General features: G+C 52.9%; 2 protein-coding genes across 10 annotated transcripts in view; one reads left to right on the plus strand and one right to left on the minus strand.

Moving 5' to 3' along the window:
• Positions 1-11,748, plus strand: part of CCDC33 (coiled-coil domain containing 33) — a 100,785-nt gene extending 89,037 nt beyond the window's left edge. For 2 of the 9 annotated variants that reach the window (XM_054532890.2, XM_054532891.2), the window contains 9 exons: positions 5,883-6,048; positions 6,357-6,445; positions 6,672-6,803; positions 6,894-6,987; positions 8,370-8,536; positions 8,912-9,013; positions 9,575-9,661; positions 10,261-10,374; positions 11,525-11,748. In XM_054532890.2, the coding sequence (XP_054388865.2) occupies positions 5,883-6,048; positions 6,357-6,445; positions 6,672-6,803; positions 6,894-6,987; positions 8,370-8,536; positions 8,912-9,013; positions 9,575-9,661; positions 10,261-10,374; positions 11,525-11,746 (1,173 nt within the window). In that variant the 3' untranslated portion in view covers positions 11,747-11,748. Of the gene's footprint in view, positions 1-5,882; positions 6,049-6,356; positions 6,446-6,671; positions 6,808-6,893; positions 6,988-8,369; positions 8,537-8,911; positions 9,014-9,574; positions 9,662-10,260; positions 10,375-10,785; positions 11,431-11,524 lie in introns of those variants that run through there. The other 7 variants (XM_054532892.2, XM_024232607.3, XR_008514193.2 and 4 more) reach the window with 7 other exon arrangements.
• A 1,322-nt stretch (positions 11,749-13,070) lies between these two features.
• LOC100433169 (cholesterol side-chain cleavage enzyme, mitochondrial) overlaps positions 13,071-26,157 on the minus strand; it is a 29,847-nt gene continuing 16,760 nt past the window's right edge. Inside the window, exons 2-9 of the mRNA XM_024232611.3 lie at positions 23,176-23,331; positions 20,310-20,509; positions 19,057-19,260; positions 18,261-18,421; positions 14,897-15,063; positions 14,546-14,624; positions 13,880-14,077; positions 13,071-13,413 (exon numbers count right to left, since the gene is read on the minus strand). Coding sequence (XP_024088379.2) covers positions 13,282-13,413; positions 13,880-14,077; positions 14,546-14,624; positions 14,897-15,063; positions 18,261-18,421; positions 19,057-19,260; positions 20,310-20,509; positions 23,176-23,331 — 1,297 coding nt within the window. The 3' untranslated portion in view covers positions 13,071-13,281. The remainder of the gene's footprint in view (positions 13,414-13,879; positions 14,078-14,545; positions 14,625-14,896; positions 15,064-18,260; positions 18,422-19,056; positions 19,261-20,309; positions 20,510-23,175; positions 23,332-26,157) is intronic.

Below are 26,157 nucleotides of genomic sequence, written 5' to 3' on the forward strand. Positions count from 1 at the left end.
GTATCCCGCTGTGTGGGTCTCCACCTACCCCTATCTCTGCCCCATAATTCCTCACTCGCCCGCCAGTTCTTTAATGTTTTTATGAAGGTGAGTTTTGCTTTGTGTCCCATTCAGACCATCTCTAGCGGCGGGTTCATCTCCATCATCTAAGCCGCAAGACTCAAGCAGAAGGTGGTTGTCCTCCTTTTGAAGCCCTCTTGCCAGCCTGCTCTTGCCGCTTTTCCCCCTACCTCTCTGGCAGTTGCCCTAGTTCTGAGAGCTCCTCTCCTACCACCCCTTGTCCTTGAACCCCCTCCTCACTCCACACTTCCCAGACACTGAAAATCTGCTCCCTTCCCAAGTCTCCAATGGAACCAGGGCTGTCCTGCCACCTGTCTCCCACCAGGATTCACTCCAGACTTGATCACCATTAGCCACTGCTGGCCTCCTGCCCCTGAGGCCCTGCAGGTACCTCACCCCTAACACGCTCCTCCCCCAACCCAGCTCCCCCTCCTTCCCACTGCAGACCTGCACCTCCTCCCCCTAAAGACCCCAGCTCTTCCTCTCCTCGTCCCCCACCTCCTCCTTCTCCCCGCTTCCTCCTTCCCACTCCAGGCGTCCACCTCTACCAAAAGGCCCCAGACTCCTCCCAATCCTCCCCCTCCTCCCCCACCTCCTCCTCCTTCTCCACACTGCAGGCATGCACCTCCTCCACCCAAAGACCCTAGCCCCCCCACCAACCTCCTGCCCCGCCATCCCCAACCCTCCTCTTCGTTGTTCACTTCACTCTGTCATGCTGAGTCCTCCTTGGTCTGCCTCCACCCAGCAAGGGTCCCTGGCTTCCTGCTCTGGGCCTCCATTCATTTCTCTGTCCATCATGAGTGGCCTGAGGGGTCTTGCCACGACCCCCCTCCAGCTTAGGCCCTTCAGTGGCCTGCAGGATGGAAACCAAGCTCCCGAGATTGGCCGCACCCCTACTCACTTCCCAACCCGCCCTCTGCCCTCCAGGAAGTCGCCGGCTTTGTTCCTGATCGTACATTCTGCCTCCTCCCCGCCTTTGCCACAGTGTCTCCTCTGCCGAGAGCCCTCTCCCCTGCCCCGGGTAACACCTGCTCACCCTCCTAGAGTCAGCTCAGGTTATCACCACCTCCAGGAAGGCTTCCTAGACCTGGGGCTAGGAAAAGAGCCTCCTGTAAGCTCTCCTCTGTCACAGATGTCACTGCCATCTCCTTGGTGTAGATGGGAGACCATCACAAGCAGGGATGGTCTGGGCTGGACTGGGCTCCATGGCCCCAGTGTGGACATGGCCTTTAGCAGCTGCTGGTGACTGTGCTGCTTCCAGTGCAGCCTTTACACTGAGTCTCTATGACCTTGGGAACACTACTTCCAATCTCAGCTTCCCCATTTTACAATGAGTTTATAAGGACCCTAAGTAGCCACAGGTATCATTGGATGCAGTGCCTCAGATTCTGCCAGAAGCACTTCTTATTTTTGCGGGGGTGTAAGTGTAAAGCATTACCCTCTTTAGGCCTCCTGCACCCAAGGACCTGCAGGTACCTTACCCCCAACACACCCTCCCTAACCCAGCTCCTCCTTCTCCCCACTCCTAGCATAAAAACAAAGACAATCACCATTCCTCCTCCTTCGTGGAAACTGCTCCTCAGTTTCTATAAAATGGAAGTAGTCACATCATCGTATCTTCTGTGCCCACTGCCCAGGGTTATAATAAGAACCACTAAAAGTGCAGGGGCAGGCAGAGTGACTCCCACCTATAATCCCAGCACTTTGGGAGGCCAAGGTAGGAGGATCACTTGAGACCAGGAATTTAAGACCAGCCTGGGCAACATAGCAAGGCCCCATCTTTACAAAAAATTTAAAAATTAGCCAGGCATGGTGGCACACACCTGTAGTCCCAGCTACTTGGGAGGCTGAGAGTCAGGAGGACCACTTGAGCCCAGAAGTTCGAGGTTGCAGTGAGCTATGATCATGCCACTGCACTCTAGCCTGGGTGACAGAGTGAGACTCCATCTTGGAAGACAAGAAAGCACTCAGAAGGTGGTGGAGGAAAGGGAGATGCTGTTGCCAGGCACCCTGGGTGCCAGAGCTTGGGCTGGCGCTGTGCATGCCCCCTCTCTCTCCACAGCAACCCCCCTTGAGGTGGGGTGATTTTCCCATTCCACGGATGAGGACGCTGAGGCTCAGAGAACAGCCGCCCTTCCAGAGCCAAAGCGAAGGTGTCAGTGCAGCAAAGGCCACCAACTCTCAGTAGCAGTGGGGCAATTCAAACCCAGGGACACCTGACATTTCTCACCTGGGCAGGATCTGAGAGCTGGGTCTTGGTTGGGGAAAGCGCAGTGTCAGTGGGTGAGGAGAATGCAGTGGGCACTAGGGTTAGGCACAATGGCTTTGGAGTCGGTCCTTCTAGAGGAGGTTCAGCCTAGAGACAAGACAGGGAAATGGCTGATGCCTGACCCTCCCCCAGCAGACTGGAAAGTGGGGAGGGGGCTGGAGGGGAGGGATTGGAGCAGGGGAGGTAGCAGGACCACAACAGGAATCTGGGCCATGGTGTCCTTCCTGTTCTCAAGGCTGGGCTGTGACGCAGAGCATGGCCCTGGGGGTTGGGGAGGCCCAGCTCCACGCTGTGGGGAGCGGTCAGGGCCGCTCATCTGCAGGCAGTGTCCTCCCAGACCAGCTGTGCTGCTCAAGGTCCCTGCTGTGCGGGTGGGGGAAGCTGAAGAGGGAAAGCAGGTCCTTCAGGTTCCCACAGATGTAGAGGGAAGAGAAGATACAGACTGAGGAGTAAACCAGGGCTGAGATCCCTCTCCATGCCCTGGAGGAGCCCTCTCTCTCAGAGAGCAGCCAGGCTCAATGGAGGAGGGGGATAGGCACCTGTGGAGGCCTACAGGACTAGTCTCCGAGGAGTGGAGTCCAGCAGGGACTGTCTGACTGAGACAGGGACGTGGCCTCACCAGAAGCCATGCTCTCCCTCCATCTCCTTCCTCGCTCCAGGCCCCAGCTTTCTTTGTCTGTCAAAGCAGGGTGTTAATAACAGAGCTCTGGGCCAGGTGCGGTGGCTCATGCCTGTAATCCCAGCATTTTGGGAGGCTGAGACAGGCAGATTACCTGAGGTCAGGAGTTCGAGACTAGCCTGGCCAACATGGTGAAACCCCACCCATCTCTAGTAAAAAGACACAAATTAGCTGGGCGTGGTGGTGCGTGCCTGTAGTCCCAGCTACTTGGGAGGCTGAGGCCAGAGAATGGCTTGAACCTGGGAGGCAGAGGTTGCAGTGAGCCAAGATTGTGCCACTGCACTCCAGCCTGGGTGATGGAGTGAGACTCCGTCACGAAACAAAAATAAAAATAACAGAGCTCTGCTTATGCCCCAAAACAGCTGAGCTGGAAAACAGGAGCGTCTTAGAAAAGATGACCCTCTGAATGAGAAGAGTGGGTGATCAGACCCATGGGTTGGGCCGAGGAGCTGGCAGCCCCTTCCCCCAGGACTCACTCTATGAGCACGCTCACAACCCAGTTATGGACAGGATCATATTAATTTGCCACATGCACTTTCCTTTCACAATAGAGCGTGGCCATCTCTGTGTGTCAGTATAATAAAATCTAGGTCATCCTTTGTGACCACGGCCTGTGGTCCAGAGACTGAGCATGTCCTCATATAAGACCACAAGCTGTGCTGCAGTGAGCAACCCTGCATGCATTTTCCTGGATGTGTGTGTGCGTGTTTTGCTGGAAGCCAACACGCACTGTATTGGATGCTGCTGTAATTGTCCAGGGCAGACATGCTAAGAGCTTGAACCAGGCTGGGCAAAGAAAGAAGGGGCCAAATTTCCTTTGCCAAAATATCATGTGCTTCCTTTGGTCAGTCCCCCATCAGTAACGGGCTGCTGTAAATTGAAGATTTAGAGCACAGCAAAGGAGGGGCCTGGGAGCTCTGGGGGCAGCAAGGAGGAAGAGGAAGGAGTCTGACCTGTTGATTAAAGCAGTGATTAGAATAGAAATGGGTGTGGAGGAGAGCCGCGGCCTCCAAATTATACCTGCCTGGGCAGGGGCTTCACGCACCAACTCTGAGCCTCACAGCAACACCAGGCATCTCTGTGTGAGGACTCTGAGGCTCAGAAAGGTGAAGGGGCCTGGCTGAACTCACACTGCATGTGAGTGGCCAAGCTGGCCTGCTGATCTGGGCCTGACTGCAAAGCCCTGTGTGTGTGTGGTCTCTAGACAGAGTCTCTCCATTAACAATGCTGTCCGAGGACACCAGATGGGCAGATCTGGAGGAGCCAAGACCTGGAACTCAACAGGGGCAAGTGCTGGGGAGATGGACCTGGCACTGGTGCAATTAGAGGGAGCCTAGCCAGAAGGCTAGACAGTGGCAGGTGACAAGTGGTGTCTGGTGGGCCCCTGCTGCCAGTAGACCCCTGCTCTCAAAGCCATGGCCTGCCATGCAGCAGGTGGGAGGCAGTGGCTGAGAAGGCAGGCCATATCCACAGTCAGCATGAGGCCCAGGTGGGAGCTGGGAGCCGAGCTCTGCTTCCCGGAGGTGTAAGTCCCCACTCGTATGTACACAGCCTCCCACAACTTCAGGAAGCCCACAGCCACGAGGGCTCAGCAAACTCAGGAGCAAACTCACTTCCCCATGCCCATTTCCTCCCCCATCCCAGCTCCCACCTGCTGTTCCTCCATCCAGACCTCTCTGGCTTCACATCGAGGTTGCAGTGAGCTATGATGGTGCCACTGCACGATCCTTTTCTATTTTGTGCTGTTCAGATTTAAGAAACTCCCTTTGTGAAACTTTGTAAATAACAGTAGGGAATTTCTGCTTATAAAACAAATGCATATAAATATAGCCTATTAATTTTCATATATATATATATATACGCACATGGGCAGGCATGAATTTTTCTCTCGGTTAGGGATTGCACTGATCATTCCTTTTTGCAGCCTGCTTTTATCGCTTCTCAGCGTATTGTGAAGTGTCCATGTATGGAGGCCTCATGGCAGAATTGCACGGCTCTTCAGAACACAGACTCAAGTCCCTGCAGGCCTGGATTTCAGACCCTGGCTCTATCACTCATCAGTCTTGTAACTGAGCAAGTTACTCACCTCTCTGGGCCTTGGTTTCTGCATTGGTAGAACGGGGATAATAGTACCTGTCCACGCAGGTCTGATGAGAGGCCTGAGGGAGGGCACACAAAAAGCTTAGAAGAAGGCCTGGAACACTGAATTCTCAATGAGCATCAGACATTAGGATTGCTGTTGTTCCTGACCTCATGGCTGACTCCAGCCCCCCAGCCCCCACCTCGTACCCCACATCCTGTAGCTGGATCCTAGCCTCCACCGAGTTCTAACCTGGGTCTCCCAGGGTGACCTTGGGTCATCTGACTACTGAGCTGTCTGGAGGGCTGATGCCCAGTCGCCTTTCAAGTGGCATCCAGTGGGATTTCTGAGAGGTTCTTCCCTGGGTTCTCAGTGACGTGAGGGATGAGAGGAATTAGAAGAGGGGGAAGGAGGAGGAAAAAGGTGAAGAAATAGCTATGATTGAGCCAGACCCTGCAAACCTGGCCCTGGATCTTCTCAAGTCTCCATTGCCCATAGGCCTCCTCCCCTGTGTCCACACCTGGGGTTTCCCCCTGAGTTGGTATCACAGGACGTGATGCGGCCCCGGGGAGAGAACATTAGTGTGGCTGCCCTCACATGGCCAGGATGGGTGAGGATCAAGTCATAACCACCCCTCCAGGGAGTTGCTAAGACTTAGGGCCATGGCTTGGGGCTCCTGGTGCTCACTGGCCTTGGGGGAGACCCACTGACACTGACTTTCAAGTGTAGATGTGGATGTGGGACCAGGGTTGCTATGGGACAGTGGGCTCAGCTCTGGACTCTGGGATCCACAGGAGATGAACAACTACCGGCGGGCCATGCAGAAGATGGCAGAGGACATCCTGTCTCTGCGGAGACAGACCAACATCCTGGAAGGAGAGAACCACATACTGAGGAGCCGCCTGGTCCAGCAGGAGGAGGAAGAGAGGCAGGGCAAAGCCAGTGAGGCCCAGAACACGGGTGAGGATGTGCAGGCCACCAAGGGCATCCGGGCTTCTGCCTGGGCCCAGGCTCCGGGTTGTGCAACGGGGTGGCTGGGAGCTTCTCCCAGATGTGCATGCTGCTGGACTCTGGCAAATAGGAGCCCCTCGCCCACAGACGCTCACACAGTCCCTGCCCAGCTGGGTCCTCTCAGGGATGGGAAACAGAGAATCCAGTCCCGTCCCAAGCCCTGGGGCCAAGGGATATCTGCCTTCCTGCTACTGACCATGCTGATTTGAGCTGGGAGAGGCTTCCTCCCTGAGCCGGCTCCCCAACCCACCTAACAGTGTCCATGAAGCAGAAACTGCTGCTGAGTGAGCTGGATATGAAGAAACTGAGGGACAGGGTGCAGTATTTGCAGAATGAGCTGATTCGAGTGAGCTGGGGCTTGTGGGGGCAGAGGGGAGGGAGCTATGGTGGGGAGCATTGGGGTGAGAAGAGTCTGGGAGAAGAAGGGAGAACAGGCACAGAGGGAATGAAAGCAAGGAAGAAAGGGGGACCAGCCCAGTGGAGGACTCAGCAGAGGAGCCGAGGTGGACCCTCAGGGCCAAGGTGGACTCCCAGGCACCCATTGTCCCCTTCCCTCCTCCCCCATCTCACAGAAGAATGATCGAGAGAAGGAGCTGCTCCTTCTGTATCAGGCCCAGCAGCCACCGGCTGCTCTGCTGAAGCAGTACCAGGGCAAGCTGCAGAAGATGAAGGCGCTGGAGGAGACTGTGCGGCACCAGGAGAAGGCAGGTGGCAGAGGGGCTGCCCCCGAGGTCCACTGATGATGGCAGAGTAGGGAGCCCCTGGGCCAGCCCAGCCTCTGCTCTACTCTCCAGGTGATCGAGAAGATGGAGCAGGTGCTGGAGGACAGGCTGCAGGACAGGAGCAAGCCCCCTCCTCTGAACAGGCAGCAGGGAAAGCCCTACACGGGTGGGTCCACACCCTGATGTGATCAGCTCCCCAGCTTCTGCTCCACCCCTGGAGGCCCTGCCTTCTTGGAGCCTCTCAGCTTCAGGAGAACCTGCGAAGAGGTCCCCTGAACTCAGTTATGTCTGTGGGCCTGGGAGACCCAGGATTGCCCTGCTCCCCTCCTCATTGAGGCGCCTCATCCAGAGATCCCCTGAGCTCCCTCCTTCCCTGGAAGCCCCTCAGAACACAATCAGGATGCAGTGTGAGCCAGGCTAGAAAGAGGCTGGACCTCCAGAAGAGGGCCTTGCAGACTAGCACAGCAGAGAGGGCCTTCCCCAAAAGAAGGGCCACCTGGGGCAACACTTCCCAGCTCCTAACCCCAGGATCCATCGAATTATTTCCCCGTACTGCCAAAGATTCTGCCTCCGCAAAACAAACAAACAAAAATAATTTGATTAAATCAATGATTTGGGGCCAGGCGCAATGGTTCATGCCTATAATCCCAGCACTTTGGGAGGCCAAGGCGGGCAGATCACTTGAGGTCAGGAGTTCAAGACCAGCCTGGCCAACATGGTAAAACCCCATCTCTACTAAAAATACAAAAATTAGCTGGGCATGGTGGCAGGCACCTATAATCCCAGCTACTTGGGAGGCTGAGGCAGGAGAATCACTTGAGCCCAGGAGGCAGAGGTTGCAGTGAGCCAAGATTGTGCCACTGTACTCCAGCCTGGGTGACAGAGGGAGACTCCATCTCGAAATAAATAAATAAATAAATGATTTGGAGGTTTTCTTCCCCATTGATATTAACCAAAAGCCACCTAAAACTGCCAATCAGCCTCTGATAAGCAGAAAGGACCAGGTAACACCATATCAGGCCAGCCCAAAGCAAGGGATTTCCCTGAGCCTGCCTGTGCAACCTCACCCAGGGCCCCTGTGCGCCCAGCCCTGTGCCTGGCCTTCACCACTGAGGGTCTCAGGGGCAGGAGGGTGTTTCTAGGGGCCTTTAGAAAGCAATGAAAGCTGGGCTGGCCTTTCAGGAAGCCTGAGGTCATCCAGGAGTCTGGATGAGACTGAGAAGGCAACCTAGGGAGGGGAAACAGCCAGATCAAAGGCCCAGGGAGTGAGAAGAATTCCAGGATCAGAGAAGGGAGGAAGAGAGAGAGGTGAGGAGCTGAAATACACTGAAGACAAATGAGGAGTTAGAGAGAACATTGGGGTCAGGTTCTAAAGAGCCTAGAAGGACAGCCTGTGTGCACCTGATCCCACTGGCAGCAGGGAGCCATTGAAGGCTTGTGAGTAGAGGAGAGGGGTGGCAGACTGAAGCAAAATGCTGGAGCAGATCAGAACAGGGACATGGGAAGCAGGAGAGCCCATCTCACCAACATCTGTGGCCATGTCTCTAGGCTTCCCTGTGCTCTCAGCCTCTGGCCTTCCCTTGGGTTCTATGGGCGAGAACCTGCCGGTTGAACTTTACTCGGTGCTGCTGGCAGAAAACGCGAAGCTGCGGACAGAGCTGGATAAGAACCGCCACCAGCAGGCCCCCATCATTCTGCAGCAACAGGCCCTGCCGGTAAGAGGCCCTTGACCTGGGCCTGCCTGTGCCGGTCACTGGGTGCCCAGAAATCACCCATGGTACAACCCAAGTTGAAGATCAAGACCAGGAGCTAAGCTTCCCAGGGTCTCCAGTCTGCCTGGAGGCTCCTGGAATCAGCTCTCAGGCCTTGGTCTTTTTCTCCTGCGGAATGTGTGTCCCTGAACACTTCACCTTTAACCTCATCTAGCATCCCAGGAGAAAGCAAGCCCCTTGTTGACCCTTGGTCCCTGAACCCTGACCCCTTTTTCACCTGGCTGGCCTCCACCTGGACCCTACACAGGCCTCTCAAAACTCCCTTCTGGAGCATTCCCTGGTTTTGGTGCAGCCTTGGAGAGCCCTTTTCCATCCCAGGTGGACCCCGGGGAGTTGGGAGCAGGAGGAGACTTGACAGAGAGGCTGCGAGAGACGCATGGCCCAGGCCACTCAGAGTGCACAGAGACCCTGCCCGCACAGGTGGGTGGCCCAGGGCCCAGAAATGTCCAGGCCCTGCTCCACCTCTGAAGCTGCTTCAGGGGCCCCTTGCTTTACATAAACCCCAAAGCAGAACATTTGGAATCACAGAAGATTGGGCAGGGCAGGGGCACAGGAGAGTTTTCTCTCCATCCCAGGACTCGCCAGAGGTGAGTTCTGTTGAAAGCACACCTGACTCATGGACATCCAGGTAAAGTGTGAGGGATGAGGTCAACTGTCTCACAGGTTCTTCACTTCACTCAAAGACTCCCAGTGCATTAATTATAGGGGGCTCCCTAATGCATTTTACATTAAAAAAAAAAAAGTTATGTCAAAACTTCATATTCTCAAAATCTGTGTGGGAAACAGCTGTGAAAAAAGCACATGCCAGACCCTGTTCTGAACTTCCAGAAGACGGTTCGGCCCAGGTCTGACGCTCTGCCTCGGGAGCTCAGTCTGAACTCAGGCCTGACTGGTTTCTTCCTCAATACCTTACGGTTTCCCAAGCTCACACTGCCACAGCCCCTAGCTGGGGCCAAATGTGAGTTTGTGCTTTGCCCACAGGATCTCCTCTCTGGTACTTCAGACAAGTTCAACCTCCTGGCCAAGCTGGAACATGCTCAGAGCCGGATCCTGTCCCTGGAAAGCCAGGTGGGTGAGATGCAGGAGTTGATGAGGCTGGACCAGGCTCACCACCCAGCCTATAACCTGGGCTCAGTGTGTGAGCAGGGTCTAGGCTCAATCTATGACCAGGATCAAGGCTTAGTGTGTGGCCAGGGTCGGGGTTCAGTGTGCAACCAGGGTAAGGGCTCAGTGTACAACCAGGGTTAGTGTTCAGTGTGCAACCAGAGTCAGGGTTCAGTGTACAACCAGATTAGGGTTCAGTATGTGACCAGGGTTAGGGTTCAGTGTATGACCAGGATCAGGGTTCAGTGTACAACCAGGGTCAGGGTTCAGTGTGTGACCAGGGTCAGGCTCTGTCTATGACCAGAATCAGTGATCAGTGTGGACTCAGGATCAGAGCTCAGTATGTTGTTGAAATGTCCATCTGTGTCTTGGTCAGGCTGCCTGACTGTTTGGCCCCCTCACCCTCACCCCGCCACCCCTGAGGTCTCAGGAAGGTGTCAAGCCCACATGGCCCAGAGCTTTGCTTTCTGCCTGGACAGCAGGCTCAGGCCCTGGTTGTCCTGGCCATCAGGGATTAGCCCTGCAGTCCATGGTCCTCCAATTGTCCCTCTCTGTGTCTGCAGTTAGAGGACTCAGCTCGACGCTGGGGACGGGAGAAGCAGGATCTGGCCACACGGCTGCAGGAGCAAGAAAAAGGTTTCAGGCACCCCTCGAACTCCATCGTCATAGAACAGCCCGTGAGTGAGCCCCCTGGAGTGGCTCCCGGGAGTTCAGGTGGTGGAGCAGGAAGCCACCCCACCCCCAAAGTCACCGGGCCCTGAGAAAAACCATTGTGGGGCCAACTCCAGGGCTGGGGGTCAGGAGTCCTAGGCTCCCATTCCTGCTCCATTACCAACCGAAGGCTCGGTCTTAATTCCCCCACCTGTCTGAGGGGAACAGAAAACCCCTGCCAAGACTATCCTTTTCCCCACGGGGTGCTGTGAAACTCAAGGAGATGACTGTGGATGAGGGGGCCATGCAGGCATCTCTGGGATGCCCTGACACTGAGTGTGCTTTAGGACTGGCTGCGCTCATGGGCAGAGTAGCTTGTGGCCCCACCCCCTGACTCCATAGAGCCTAAGATTCTCAAATTAGCACACCTTTCTTAGATGGCCACGATGTAGGCTCCACTTTGCCAACTTCCCGAGAGCAAACAGGCCTGCTCACAACTGCCCCTCAAGTTCAACCCCAGGACCGCCCAGCCCCGCAAAGCAAAGACCCTGACTTCTCCTGCTCTTGAGCCAGCTGTGCTTTGCCCATGGCCAGAGGCTCAGCAGCGGCTCCTGGGAAAGGCCTGGAAAGGATGAGGGAACAGGCAAGGAACAAAGGCAACCTTTGCACACTCACCTGAGCCCTGGGGACTCTTGGAGAAATTAGATGTCACCTGCTGTGGCAAAATGGGTTTACAAATCTCTGAGAGGTCATGGCCCACTGGGTTCTGGATACTCTGAGGCCTGGTTTGTCAGGCAATATGCCCTTGAGCAGGTCACCCCCTGGGAATGGGGGGTACTCATGCACCCCGCTTTGCACACCACAGAGTGCCCTCACCCACTCCACGGACCTCAAGCAGCCCTTAAACCTGGAGCCCCTGCTGCCCAGCTCAGACACTAAGCTCAACAAGCCCTCGAACCCCCAGAAGGAGACCGCTAACTCTCAGCAGACCTGAGCCCCGGAGCAGGCCTCCTTCCCTGTGTGCTGGGGAGTCTCATCCCCGCCCCCTAAAAATGACTTTATTAAATGTTGTAGCTCTGTGAGCATTTGCCTCTTTCCTGGAGCAGGGCAGCCTGGGGGCCCTGCTTCCTCCTCCTAGACCTCACTCTGGGCCTGGGCCTGGACCTTCTGCTGCAGCCTTACAGCCTCTCGTCTGCCCCAGGAGCCAGCATCTTTGGAAAGCCAAGGGCCACAGTGGACCCAGGAGGGTGGAGAGAAGAGGCCTTCCAAAGCAGGGGCCAGGGAGACGGGCCCCTTCCAGACCCAGAGAAGAAGCAAGGCCACCAGAGACCAGCTCTGTTGGGAAATATGAGGGAGGCTTGTCTTTTTCATCTGCCCCAAAACATCTATCGTGTCTGACATTCCTTCTTTCAAGTTTGGTTTGTCTGTCTCTTGGAAAGGGAAATACTTGGAGACTTGAAGCCTTGAAGCCTTCCTGTGGCAGTCACGTATCATTGTGAAATACTCTATTAAGCCACTAGGCTGAGCTGGCAATGATGTGTCCAAAGGTAGCCAGGGGCAGGAGAGAAGATTGGGCCAGGAGAAGGAGGCACCTACGGGAAGTCAGGAGGCCCGGGTTCTGGGGGCAAGCATGCTGTGTGACCTCAAGGGACCCAAGCAACCTCTCTGGGCTTCAGTTTCCCCATCTATTCCATGCAGAGCTTGACCTCTTTGGCTGTAAGACTCTTTCCAGCTATAACATTTCTGAGTCAAAGTTGACTCAGGACCAGACAAGAAAAAGGACACAGGAAGGAGAGACAAAGACAACAGGGAAGAGGATTGTGTGGTGGGGAAAGCAGAAGGGCTCCAAGAGTGGATCCAGATCCCACAGCTTCGGGCAGGAGAGGCCAGGCCAGCTGGACCACTGGCCTCAGCTGGACTAGCTCCCCGACCTGCCTGCAGGACTTAGATTTGGATAGCCTAGGGCCAAGAGGAATCAGGTCAGGAGTTGTGAGACCCCAAGGGATTGGGGGGCAGAAGTCGAGACCAGTGTCGTTCAGTCCAAATAACAAACCAGCGGCTCTGCTGCAGAATAGTCTCCCCACCTCCCACCCTTGGACAAGGGGGCACAAGCCCCCAGAGCAAGAACATGAGGCCTGGAGCAAGCCCAGAGGAGGCCCGGGAAGGGTACAGGAAGCAGGCTGGCCTCTCATCCCCAGTCAGCCACCTCACACCAGCCCTTCAGTAGCAGGGGTTCTCACCCACAGTTCTCAGCCTTTGCCATGCCCAGGACTCTGGCTGGGCCTTGGCAGGAAGTCCTCATGCCCCACAGGGAACTCCCACCCAGAGTTCACCCAAGCAGAGCCCTGTGCGAGCCTTACTCCTGTGGGGCAGGTCCACTCAGAAAGGCAGGACTGGCCCACACTTCTTGGGGCCACCCTGTTCTCTCCACAGAACTCCCCAGTTCTCCTTTGTCCTTCTGCCTGATGCTTCTGTAGCTCCTGGCACAGTGGCAGTTGCCTCCCCTCCTCTGCCCCAATTCTGCCTCACCCCTTGCCCCAGGGAGCCTGGAGTTGATTCTGCTGGCTCCTGAACTGCCATGGGTTAGGGGGTCCCAGCAGAGGTGGCTTCAAGTGTGGCTGCCTGGGGTCTCCCGAGCATGCCCCAGATCCTGCTTTAACCCAGGAAGCATCTCCACCAGAGTGATGAACACCTAATGAGTCTGATGGAACATAAGACACCACATGGTTCAGCTGTTTATTGTCTCCATGGGGTAGGTGAAGAGGAGTGGCCCAGCTGAGCTGAGGAAGGTGACCACTGAGAACCCATTCTACCTGCTCAGCAGGCTGGGCAGAAAGGAGCAGGGCTGGGGACAGACGACTGAAGATGCAGAGACCCCATGGGCCCCACCCCCTGGGCCTTCCTCCCATGTGTCTGCAGGCCATCCTCTCTGATCACTCCTGGGTTGCTTCCTGGTTAAAGGGCCAGAAGGTCAAGGAGATGGGCTTTTCAGGCATCAGGATGAGGTTGAATGTGGTGCCCACATCGCTGAGGTGTTGACTTTCAACTCTGAAGTTCTCCAGCATCTGAGAAAGGCAGATGGTAGGTTTAGGGGAGGGAAGGGGAGGATCTGTCCCCCTAGCCAGGCCCATTCACCCATAGGCAGTGCCTGTGGAGTGTGATTTGAGGAGTTCCAAGGAGTTCACCACCAGCTCCTGGTGTAACCCTGCACAGTGCCTGATAATGCACCCTTAGTGCTGCATTCCCTTGATTTAGGCCTAGACCTTAACTCATCTACAAACCTCAGTCCTATCCCATCCCATCACCACCATGGGAATGGATGGCCAGGGGCATCAGTGGGTGATGAGTGGTTGAGCCTGAAAGAGGGGGCAGCAGGGAATTGTGGGAGAGAGCGAGAGCAAGTAACTGGAGGTAGATGTGCCCCAGCACTGACATCCTTGGGCTCTGGACAGAGATGGGAGGAGGAAGGTTGGTGCCTCCATTAGGGCCAGGGCCAGCCCACGGTGCCTACATGTCCCCAGTTTGACTCACATTGATGAGGAAGATGGTCATCTCTAGCTCAGCGATCCGCCGTCCCAGACACTGCCGCACACCCCAGCCAAAGCCCAAGTTCCGGAAGTAGGTGACGTTCTTGTCTTTGCTCAGCCATCGGGTTGGGTCAAAATTTTCCGGGTTGAAGAAGAAGGTGGGCTCTCGGCCCAGAGCATAGATGGCCACCTGCACCAGTGTCTGGGGCAAGGTGATCAGAGGCCTGAGTAAGCCCCACTTCCCAACAGCCCTGAGCACAAAACCCCCTTCCCCAGTCCCCTGCCCTCTCACCACCACTCCCACTCCCCAGCATGGCTGCCCGGCTCTCCAGGGCAGGACATTCTGCCCACTGTGCAGCCTTGAACAAGGCCCCGCCCCTCTGTGATCCTTACCCACCAAATGGGGATAGCTGAAGACCCAAGGCCAGGATGATTGTCTCACCCTTTCCTCAGACCCAGGCAAATCATAAAGTCTCCCTCCTAACCCTGGGTTCCAATAACATCCTAGAGGTCACCACCCACCATACCCACTACCTCTGCCCTTCACTCAGACTTGGACTGCTGCCATCAAGGGCCCCACCAGGGCCCCAGCGCCACCCTCTGTCTGCAATTCCAGCCTGCCCCAGCCCTCTCTGACTGGCAGAGCCTGCAGCCTGCTGGCTACACCTACCTTGGCAGGAATCATGTAATCTCGAAGAACCAAGTCATTTACAAGATATCTCTGTAGGGTCACGGAGATGGGGTGAAGTCTGTGGGAGGAGGACACTCAGAAACTGATGGCCCCAAAGGCTGGACACAGCCCCCCAGAGCCCCATACCTTGTGTGGCATCTCAGCCCCAGTGGCAGCAGCCTGGGGGGATCTGGGGGTAGGGCCCTGGCTCTATTTCTTTTTCCTCCAGACTTTTCACTTCCTGCTTTCAACCTCCTCCACCAGCCCATCCTCATAACCCTTTCCCCGGGCACTTCCCTGGCCCTGCCCAGGGATTGGAGTTGGGGGCAGCATGGGTGGATGTGGGCTTGCCTTAGTGTCTCCTTGATGCTGGCTTTGAGGAGGGGGACCAGCTGCAGCATCGTGGCCATGTCTCCCTGGGCCTGGCGCCGCGCAGCCAAGACCTCTGCCCGCAGCATATCCTGCACCTTCAGGTTGCGTGCCATCTCATACAAGTGCCACTGCAGGGTCATGGATGTCTGGTGGGGAGTAGGGTATACAGAAGACCAGGAGGGCCTGTCACTCTGGGGCCCCTTGAGGTCCTTGACCCCATGCTAAATTTTCATTTCCAAGAACCTCTTTCTCCCCCACCTCCATCCCAGTCTCCAAGACCATCCTCTGCAAAAGCAAAACACATTCCATTGTCTAAAAGGCAAATGTCCAAGAAGCCTTTCTTGCCGGCCAGGCAGGAACATTCAGGGCAGCACTTGTCCCTGCACTCATCCCTCATGTCACCAAAAACCCACCCATGTCCCCAGCGAGTAGAGTGTCAGCTACACAGCCAATGCCTTCTTCCAAAGAATTCCAGAGGCCCTTAGAGGCCAAATCCTTCTGTAATGATTGCACTCCAGAATGACTGCCATACCTTTTGAAATGCCTTGTTAAACAACCACCCCTCTTTCCAGTAGAACTTCCTAAAACCTTAGCCTTCACCTATAGCAGCATGGCTTCAAGTAAGGCTCAAAGAGGCTGAAACCAGACCAGCCGGATGTTTCCTATCAGTGTTGCAATTAGGGTGTGGTGTGTGTTGAAATTAATCAGCTAATCTCAACGTAAGCCAGAGGCTGTGACCACTAGCCCTTCACCAGAGATCTGAGTGACCCTCATCAAACCCCACAGTCCCAGATTCCTCAATGATGACAAACCAGGCCCGTTTGGGACTCTAGCCTGGAGCAGCCCTCCCTCCTGGGGACTAGGACATGGGTTGTTGACACATTATCTTACCAAGGATCATATTTTTGTCCAACAGACTTAGACACCCTCCTCCCTCCTCCTGGCAGGGGCAACAATGACAAGCTGTGAGGTCACATTTATTAAGCACATATTATATGGCAGGCAGGGTGCTAAGCTGTTTACATATGTTACCTTGTTTAATACTCACATACAACCATCTAAGGTATGTTACCATCATCCCCCTTTTTCAGATGAGGAAACTGAAACAACACACAGCTCCTTCTCAGCTTAAAATCCTTGCCTGGCTCCCTAGAGCCTCCAGATGAAATACAGAGGCTCAGGCCTGAGCCACAGGGCCCCTCAACACCTGCCTGTTGCTCTCCAATCCCCCACTCCCCACCTCTCTCCAACACACACCTAGTGCTCCAGCTACATGGAGTGGCACACAGCCCCTGAAGCCCAGAAGTCTTCCCTATGCTAGGTCCTCTTCCTGGAATTCCCTTCCCCACCTAAGAAGCAAGGATGTGCTCCCTCTGCAAGACTCTAATCAAATGTGTGTATTCATCTCAGTACTGCCAAGGCCTGCCATAGACATGTACTTGGGATTTAATAAGGTGGTTAACTATGTTACTAGCTGTGTGACCTTGACCAAGTTATTTAACCTCTCTGTGCTCTAGTTTCCTCATCTGAAAAAGTTGAGTGTTGTTTGTGAGTGTTAAATGAGGTAACATACGTAAACAGCTTAGGACCCTGCCTGCCATATAGTATGTGCTTAATAAATGTGACCTCACAGTAATCGTTTCTTTGGTGCTGGTGAGTGATTTTTGAAGATGTCTTCTACGTAATAGCAATGAACTATGTTTAAGGTATGCTCAAAGGCTCCATCTGCAGCCTATCTCAGGGATGGAAACTCCTTCATCAAAGTGTAACACAGATATAATACCTGGGAAAGAAAGTGATTCACCCAGGGGGATTGACATGTGCCTCTCCCTAGTCCTGAAATGCTATTCCTTCTCTCTACTCCTGGCAACAGCCTGCAAGACACGCACGTTGAATTTTAGCTCCTCTGTGGAGCCTTCTCCGTGTCCTTCACGGCCACATCAGCCACTCCCCGCCTCTCAGCTTTGTCAGTGGCGGGTGCTTGCCTCCGTCACTGCAGTGTGCTATTCCTCCGTTCACATCGCTGCCTCCGTGTTACAGGCTGAGCTGTAGACCCCCTCCCAAAATTCACCTGCTGAAGTCCTAACCCTCAGAACCTCAGAATGTGACTATATTTGGAGATAGAACCTTTAAAGATTTTAAAGCAAAATGAAGTCCTTGAGGAGGATCCTAATCCAGTTCTGATTAGTGTCCTCATGAGGAGAGACAATTCTGACACAGACACAGAGGGAAGCCCATGTGAGACAGAGGGAGAAGACGGCCATCTACAAGCCAAGGAAAGAGGCCTTAGAATGCACCAACCCTGCCAACCCCTTGACCTTGAGCTTCCAGCCTCCGGAACTGTGAGAAAATAAATGTCTGTTGTTTAAATCGCCCAGTCAATGGGATTTTGTTACGGCGGCCCTAGCAAACCAGTACACCCCTCCCCTCTGAGCCATGTGAGGACATTTGAGGTCTACTATATTTTTTTTGAGGTGGAGTCTCGCACTGTCACCTGGGCTGGAGTGCAGTGGTGTGATCTTGGCTCACCACAATATCTGCCTCACAGGTTCAAGTGATTCTCCTGCCTCAGCCTCCTGAGTAGCTGAGATTGCAGGTGCCCACCACCAGGCCCAGCTAATTTTTTGTATTTTTAGTAGAGATGGGGTTTTACTATGTTGGCCAGGCTGGTCTCGAACTTCTGACCTCATGATCCGCCCACCTCCGCCTCCCAAAGTGCTGGGATTACAGGCGTGAGCCACTGCGCCTGGCCAGGACTGATCATTCTTAATATCCAAAGAAAGAAGTTTCTAGGGTGCCATGCTGCTATGGAAAGAGCACTGGGGATGCCTCTGGGCATTGGGGGCACCGTAGGGTACTGAGGGCTGGAAAGGGGAGGAGGAAGGACAACAAAAAGACCCTGGAAGGCAGAGCCCACAGCAAATGCCTGGGCCTCCCAATGTTTCCGGGCTCCTGCCTGCTTCCCTGGATTTGAGTGAGTGTGTTCTCCACCAGGAGCTGGGGGCATTGTCCTCCATCAGCAGGGCTCTGACAGAGCAAGCCTCCAGAGGGGACCTCCTCCTGTGGAGACTCCACGTGGAACCTGGACCTCACCACCATGCCCGGCCACTCCTCTCTCACAGGCAAAGAAAAATGGCTGATCAGCCTCAAATCATGCCCCGGGTGACTTGACTTTGACCTCACCATCCTAGGAGATTAGCGCTTTGGAAATGGAGGCAAGGAGGAAGACATATCCTACATGAGTAGGAACGCCTTGAACAACAGGGTTTCAGACGAGGGGCCAGGTGGGGAAGGGGCATGTGGGCACGGGGGCAACAAGGTGCTGCCCCTACAGCCACCTCACCGTGTCCACCCCTCCTGCCAGCATCTCCGTGACGTTGGCCTTGATGTCCTCGAAGGACATCTTGCTGTCTCCCAGGAGTCTGTAGAGGATGCCACGGTAATCATGGTGAACACTTCCTTTCTGTCTCAATTCCCAGTAGAAGTTCTGGGTGTATATGTCAGCTGTGCGGAATGAGGAAAGAAAAAAGAGTGAGGTTCCCTTAGGCGGGTGGGAAGGAGGGCAGTCTGTGGTGAAAGGTGGCACCAAGGGCCTAGGGATTCCAGAGCCCTGTGCTTCTTAGGCTGCCGTTTTACTGAGCACTTACTCTGTACTAAGCCCTTCATATCTGTTTTTTCATCGAATTCTTGGGGTATGTGACATCATCCCCATTTTACAGATAACAGAGGTGCAGAAAGATAGTCACTTGCCCAAGGTCACTTGGGTGTAAGGGGCAGAGGTGGGATTTGACTCTGCCATACCCTGACCAGCCTTCTCCACCCAACCTTCCCCATCTCTCCCATCCAAGTCCCTGTCATCCAGCACAGCCGTGGCTCAGACACTGGCCCTTTGCCCTCTGGGGAGCATGAGCTCCTTTGAAGAAGATCACAGACGTCTTTGCTCCTCTTTTTCCTCCCCAACAGCCAGCCTTCCATCCGCCATTTCCAGGGGTCCCAGGGCCTTCCTGACACCCACGCCTGCCCACCACAGTGTGGGTTTCCTACAAGTCAAGTCAGCGCCCATTGACATAGCGTGGGACAAAGGAGCCGGCTTAGGCCTGGGGCTCCGAGGAGGAGAGCACAGCCAGAGAAGCCCTCACCTTTACTGAAAATCACGTCCCATGCAGCCACATGGTCTTTCCAGGTCTTGGTCCTGAACAGACGGAACAGGTCTGGGGGAAGGTTGAGCATGGGGACGCTGGTGTGGAACATCTGGTAGATGGCATCAATGAATCGCTGGGCCTCGGGGTTCACTACTTCTTCCAGCATCCCCTGGCGCTCCCCAAAAATGACGTTAGTGATGGCTGCAGGAAGAGGCAGAGGCTGAGGAGCCATTTCCGACAGGGCCATCTGAGAGCCACAACTCCTAGGGACTCCTCCACCCTCACCTCCCTCAGCACAAAGGATCTCGTGCCCCTACCCTCAGCCTCCTTCAGTAAATAAATTGAGGCCTGAGTCCCAAAGGGCTAAGATGCAAGGCTGAGAAAGCTGACCTCTGGCAACCACACAGGTCCTGCAGAGGGGCATGTGGAGGACCTGAACGGTGGGAAGCAGGGTCTCCAGCAGAGCTGAGAGAGGGCCTAGCCCAAGATGCAACTGCTCTGCCCACACTTCCACCAAGAGAGATTCCTCATCTGTAATTGGCTGAATTGGCTAAATACTTTCTGAAACAGGTCAGAAAGGAGACTGAAGGTCATAAATCCCTGGATAATTAACCATCCAGGACCTAGTCTTGCTGGACCTAAGAAGTTACAACAGCCTCAAGTTTTCCCCACCTACCAGGTGAGTAATTTGAATACTGATTTCATACAAAGCTCTGGGCACCCCAAATCTCTTGCTGTGACCACACAATCTTCATCAAGCCACAGGGCCTTTGTATGTGCAGTTTCCTCTACCTATACTGCCTGACTTCCTTACCCCATCTAGATAACTCCTACAGATTCTTCAATGCCTACCTCAGATTAACCACTGAACTCTCCTCTACCCTACCACACTCCAAAGGTCTATGGCCCAGGAGGTGGAGACTTGGAGAATGAAGGTCCAAGCCAAGCTCTGGCTTTGGAGGATGGTGGCAATAGGGACCTGTACTTTGGGGACTCTTGCTCCTACAGCACAAATGCCAGATGAGAGAGAATGCCAGATGAGAGAACCCCAGAGCAAGGGGTCTCACTCTGTTGCCCAGGGTGGTCTTAAATTGCCTCTGAGTAGCAGGCAGTGGAGGATATGACCAGCGGCTCATCTCAGAAGCCAGTCTCAATGCCTCTGCAAGGTCTGTACTGAACCTAAAGGTAAGAGAGTGAACACTGAGTCCTCCCACCCCATGCCCGCTGCCAGCCTGGTGCAAGCCCCTTACACTCAAAGGCAAAGCGGAACAGGTCATCACTGATGTCCCCTGAGTAGTTTCCGGAGCCCGCCTTCTTGATGCGCCTGTGCAGGACACTGACGAAGTCCCGAGACACTGCATCCAACAGAGGCAAAAAGTTCTTAGTGGTCTCTGGAGCCATCACCTCCTGGTTCAGGGCCACCCGGTCTTTCTTCCAGGCCGCCGACTTCCTGAGAAAACATGGGCCCACAAGCCCTCATGGTCACAGACCCCAGGCCTGGTGAACACAGAGGGGACTGACTCAGTTTTCCCAGGAAGCTGAGTCACAGCTCACAGCATCCAGCACTCCCACCAGGGCCTCTGCCCTCACCTCTCCAAGCACCCTCTGCCTCTCACCTCCTCCCTGCTCTGCCTGGCTGGGAGAAGAGAAAGGAAAAAAGAGAGTGAAGGGGAACAAAACTTCAACTCCCCTCCACTCCCTCTGCTGAGGACCAGGAACTGATATTCTTAGAATGCTTTGCGTAACTTTCAGTCTCTCCAGTCTTTGCCTCAGCTGCAGGCATGCCTTCCATGCCACCCCCACTTCCACCTTTGACACTCCAGGGCCCCTCTATATAACATTTTCTGACTCTTGCACAAACAAAATTGACCAGCCTCTCCTCCTCTGCACCCCCAACACATCCCATTACTCACTTCTGTCGGGGTACCTCAGGTGCCCCGAACTGGGCTGGTCATAATAAACCTTAATTCATGCACACTCTTGAAATTCATCAATCCATGCAAAGTCCTCTTTGTGACTTGGGGGTGTTTTCGTTGATAAGAATATTATCATAAACTTACCACCCACCATAGAAACTAGGAACTTGACAGTAACTTACACTTGCCCTCCTGGTCCTTCCACATCCTTCGTTCCTTTCTAAGGAGACCACCCACCAGAATCCCTCGTTCTCATTTGTGTCTAATTTTATCTGATCTCCATTTATTCCCAAAAGGTACTATTACAAAATATATACTTGTGTTTAACTTCTTTTAAAAAGCTGTCAGTCGGGCGTGGTGGCTCATGCCTATAATCCCAGCACTTTGGGAGGCCGAGGCAGGTGGATCACCTGAGGTCAGGAGTTCGAGACCAGCCTGGCCAACATGGTGAAACCCCATCTCTACTGAAAATACAAAAATTAGCTGGGCATGGTGGCGGGCGTCTATAATTCCAGCTACTCGGGAGCCTGAGGCAAGAGAATCACTTGAACCCGGGAGGTGGAGGTTGGAGTGAGCCAAGATCGCGCCATTGCACTCCAGCCTGGGTGACAGAGCAAGACTCCACCTCCAAAAAAAAAAAAAAAAAAAAAAAAGAGAAAGAAAAGCTGTCATGCTTTGTCAGACTTGCTTTTTTCACTTAGTTGTACCATTCCAAGTATCACCTGTATTGCTGTGGGAGACTGAGTCCCTTCATTTTGACTGGTATATACCACAATTCACTCACTTACAATCCTATTGGGCATTTCAGTAGCTTTCTGGTTTTTAATACCATGAACGGTACCACTGCAAACACTCTACTATACCTCCCCCAAAGCAGGGATACTCTTTGGAGTATATCCCTGAAATCAAACTGCTATGTCACAGGTATGCAAATATTCCATTTCAGGAGAAAATGTCCAACCATTTTCCAAAGTAGTGGCTCCAGTTTACACTCCCACCAGTAACAGATGAGAGCCCCAGTTGCTCTGTAGCCTCATCCACACTTGATATGGTTACGTTTTATCTTTTCTTTTTTTTTTTTTTTTTTTTTGAGACAGGATCCAGCTCTGTCACCCAGCCTGGAGTGCAGTGGTGCACTCTCTCCTCACGGCAACCTCTGCTTCCTAGGCTCAAGTAGTTCTCTGGCCTCAGCCTCCCAAGTAGCTGGGAACACAGGCATGTGCCACCACATCAGCTAATTTTTTATTTTTTATTTTTTGTAGAGACGAGGTCTCACTGTGTTGCCCACGGTGGTCTTGAACTCCTGAGCTCAAGCAATCTGTCCGCCTTGGCCTCCCAAAGTGCTGGGATTACAGGCATGAACCACTGCGCCCTGCCCCGCATTTTACATTTTTGATGGGGTGGGTGTGGTGGCTCATGCCTAGAATCCTAGCACTTTGGGAGGCTGAAGCGGGAAGAATGCTTGAGCCCAGGAGTTTGAGACCAGCCTGGGCAACATGGCGAAATCTCATCTATACTAAAAATGTAAAAATTGGCTGGGTGTGGTGACACGCACCTGTAATCCCAGCTACTTGGGAGGCTGAGGTGGGAGGATCACCTGTGCCAGGGAGGCAGAGGCTGCTGTGAGCCATGATCAAACCACTGCACTCCAGCCTGGATGACACAATGAGATCCCATCTCAAAATAAAAAAAATTTATGAACAATTTGGTAGAAAACAGTATCCACTACACTTAAATACACTGATCTGTCCCCATGTAGGACAAATGTCTCACTGCCCCTTTAGCCTGTATGGGACTCACGGTGGCAGGTCTCTCTGCTCTATTTGTCACTGTATCTCCAGTTCCTGGCACAAGTCCTCATTCATCGAGGATGCTCAGGAAGGTGGGACTCAGTGAGCAAACCAGTCAGTGAGAACTTTGCCAGATCTTTAATTATTCATTAGGATCTTCAGCATGACCATTTCCCTGAAGGCTGGCAGAGCAATTCATCATCATCATCATCATCATCATCATCACCACCATCATCACCATCATCACCATCATTTGTTTTAGGGAGGCAGGAAAATGACGGGGATTCACCTAGAGGCCCTGCTAGGAGGCACAGAGCAAGCCTGGCCTCAGCCCCTCACCCCCAGCCTCTGCCCTCTCCACAGCTCCCCACCACCTCCCTCCAGTCCCTGGGAGATGGCCCAGGACTCACTTCAACAGGACTCCTATGGGTCTCTGGTAATACTGGTGATAGGCGACCCAGGGCGGGATGAGGAATCGTTCTGGGTTGGGGCCCTCGGACTTAAAGAGAAGGGCCACATCTTCAGGGTCGATGACATAAACCGACTCCACGTTGCCGAGCTTCTCCCTGGAGGGGTGGGGGAGAGGGGCTGATGGAAGGATCCGAGGAGAGCTATGGATACAGGCTCAGCACAGCTGCCTCACAGTTCCACAACTTGCTGACTGTGGGACCTGAGTCGAGGCCCTTAACCCCTCTGAGTCTCAGTTTCCTCTTCTGTAAAATGGAGACAAATACAGTACCTGTCTCGCAGCGTTGCTGAAGGACAATATGATAGGAAGTATGTGGATGTGACCTTTGTTAAACATTCTACAAGTGACAGCTTTATGATCACTGTTGCTGCTATCCCCAGCACATCCCCAGGGCCAGCCCAAAGCCACCCCCCAGCCTTCCATGGACCAGCAAGTCCTCCGCTTCTCGCGCATTCTTCCTGTGTCCACAACCACAGCAGCCCCAGCTTCTCACCCGTCCATGGAGCTCAGAATCATGGCACACTTTCATGTCACTGCTAGAGTGACTCACTGTAGCTTGCAAGGTACCACATATTCCAGGCCAAATCCCTGTCAGACTCTACAGCTGAAATTCTGAGAGTGGCCACCCTGCCCCTGAGAGTCAGAGGCCACCCAGCAACACACTTTGTCTCTATTAAAATAAAACTTCGGTGAAACATCAAGCCCCAACATACAGGCAGGAGAGACAGGCTTGCAAATCACTTTGCAGACAGTCTCTATTAAATACAACTGGGTTTTTGTTGTTATTGTTGTTTTGAGATAGGGTCTCTGTTACCCAGGCTGGAGAGCAGTGGTGTGATCACGGCTCACTGCAGCCCTGACCTCCCAGGCTCAAGCGATCGTCTCACCTCAGCCCGGCCAAGTATCTGGCACTATAGGCACCAACATGCCTTGCTAATTTTTGTGTTTTTTGTAGAGATGAGGTTTTGCCATATTGCCCAGGCTGGTCTCAAACTTCTGAGCTCAAGAGATCCTCCCACCTCAGCCTCCCAAATTGCTGGGATAGCAGGTGTGAGCCACTGTGCCTAGCCAAATGCAACTGTTACATATGACCGGTGTTCTTACATGAAGAGATGAGGACACAGATACACAAAGAGGAAAGACCATGTCAACACAAGGGGAAAAGATGGCATCTAACTCCAAGGAGAGAGGCCTCAGAAGAAAGCAAGCAACTCAGCCAAAATGTTGATCTCTGACTTCTAGTTTCCAGAACTGCCAGAAAATTAATTCTGTTGTTTAAGCAAAAAATAAGAAATAAAAATACAACTACTGAAAAACAACAGAAAATTCCACTTCTTGCTTGCCTCTGCCTTTTGTCTAAGAAAATTAATTTAAGACATACTTTTAGGCAAAATATCATAAAAACATGGAGATACAAGCCAAGTGTGCCAAGTGTGCTCATGTGTGTGCACGTTCTCTCTCTCTCTCCTCTCATAGTGCTGCTTTAACCACTGAGCCAGAAAGCCTGGGCCTACCTTGACGAGTTTCAGGCCTTCACTTGTTCTGTGGCCTCCCAGAAAATCCCCTCAGTGTTTTTCCAGCTACCATGTGTCTTTGCACTAACTAGCTCCATACCCCTAACCCAGTTCAGCCAAGCCCTTGAACTACTATTATGATCAATTCCACTTCTGGGAATCTAGCCCAAGGCAATGATCTGACATCAGCAACGATGCTTGATGGATGAGGATGTCCATTACAGCCTCATGTCTAACAGCAAAAAAAGTCAAGAGTAGGTCGTATGTTCATTTTAAAGAACCAGCAAAAAAAAAAAAAAAATCCATACTGTGAACTACTATGCTGCCTTTTAAAATTATATTACAGGCCGGGCACAGTGGCTCACACCTGTAATCCCAGTACTTTGGGAGGCTGAGGAGGGAGAGGGAGGATCATTTGCGCCCAGGAATTCAAGGCTACAGTGAGCTATGATGGCACCACTGCACTCCGCCCTGGGAGACATAGCAAGACCCTACTTCAAAAAAAATAAATATTAATAAGATAGATCAAGAAAAAGGAAGAAGATATAAATAAACGAAATGAGATCTTTCCCCAGAAAAGTCTGAGGACCACTGAACAGCACTTTCTCTTAAAATATAAAATAATCTTATATTAGAGAAAAAAGGAAAGAAGTCCTTGATATATTGTTGTGAGACAACATAAGCAGCATATACAGTATATTCACATACTTCATGATAGTTAAATGTTAAATCAATTGGAATTGATTGTATCTGACTTCAATTTTTCATTTGTGTTTCTCTGTATTATCTAAATTGCTCTATATAAAACAAGAACAGCCTTTGTGTTAGGAAAAAAACCCACAAAAGTTGTATTTTAAATTCCTCACATTTATTCACAAGTTTATTGTTTATTAGCTATAAGTTCAAGTATAATGACACACAGAGCTGGAAGTCAGACAATTCCAGTTCCCACCGTGGCTTTGCTCTCATGAGTTGTGTGACATTGACAAGACCCTTCTTCTCACTGGGCCTCGGTTTCCCCATCTGTAACTACAGGAATATGTTGCAAGATTCAGATGGAAGTGACTCAGAAAACAGAAAGGTAATTAGGGTCTGGAGGCAGGGAACATAAGGCCAATTCACACTTGAGCTGTGACAGGAAATATCCTCTCCATAGGACGTATGCCGTAAATGACTTTGTAACTTTACTTCATCCTCTCCATTTACATAAGGCATATTGAATTAAGCAATGGAATGCTCTAAGGGGTATTTAAACTCCCAAAAATTCTGTTAACGGGGCCCTTGAGCTCCCACACTCAGGCCCCTCCCACACCGTGGTGTGCATTTTCATGTTCAATAAATTCCTTCATCCCTTCCTTGCTTTGTTTGTGCATTTTGTCGAATTCTTTGTTCAAGACGCCAAGAACCTG

Source organism: Pongo abelii, chromosome 16 (genome assembly GCF_028885655.2).
Source record: "Pongo abelii isolate AG06213 chromosome 16, NHGRI_mPonAbe1-v2.0_pri, whole genome shotgun sequence".
NCBI classification, from domain to species: domain Eukaryota; kingdom Metazoa; phylum Chordata; class Mammalia; order Primates; family Hominidae; genus Pongo; species Pongo abelii.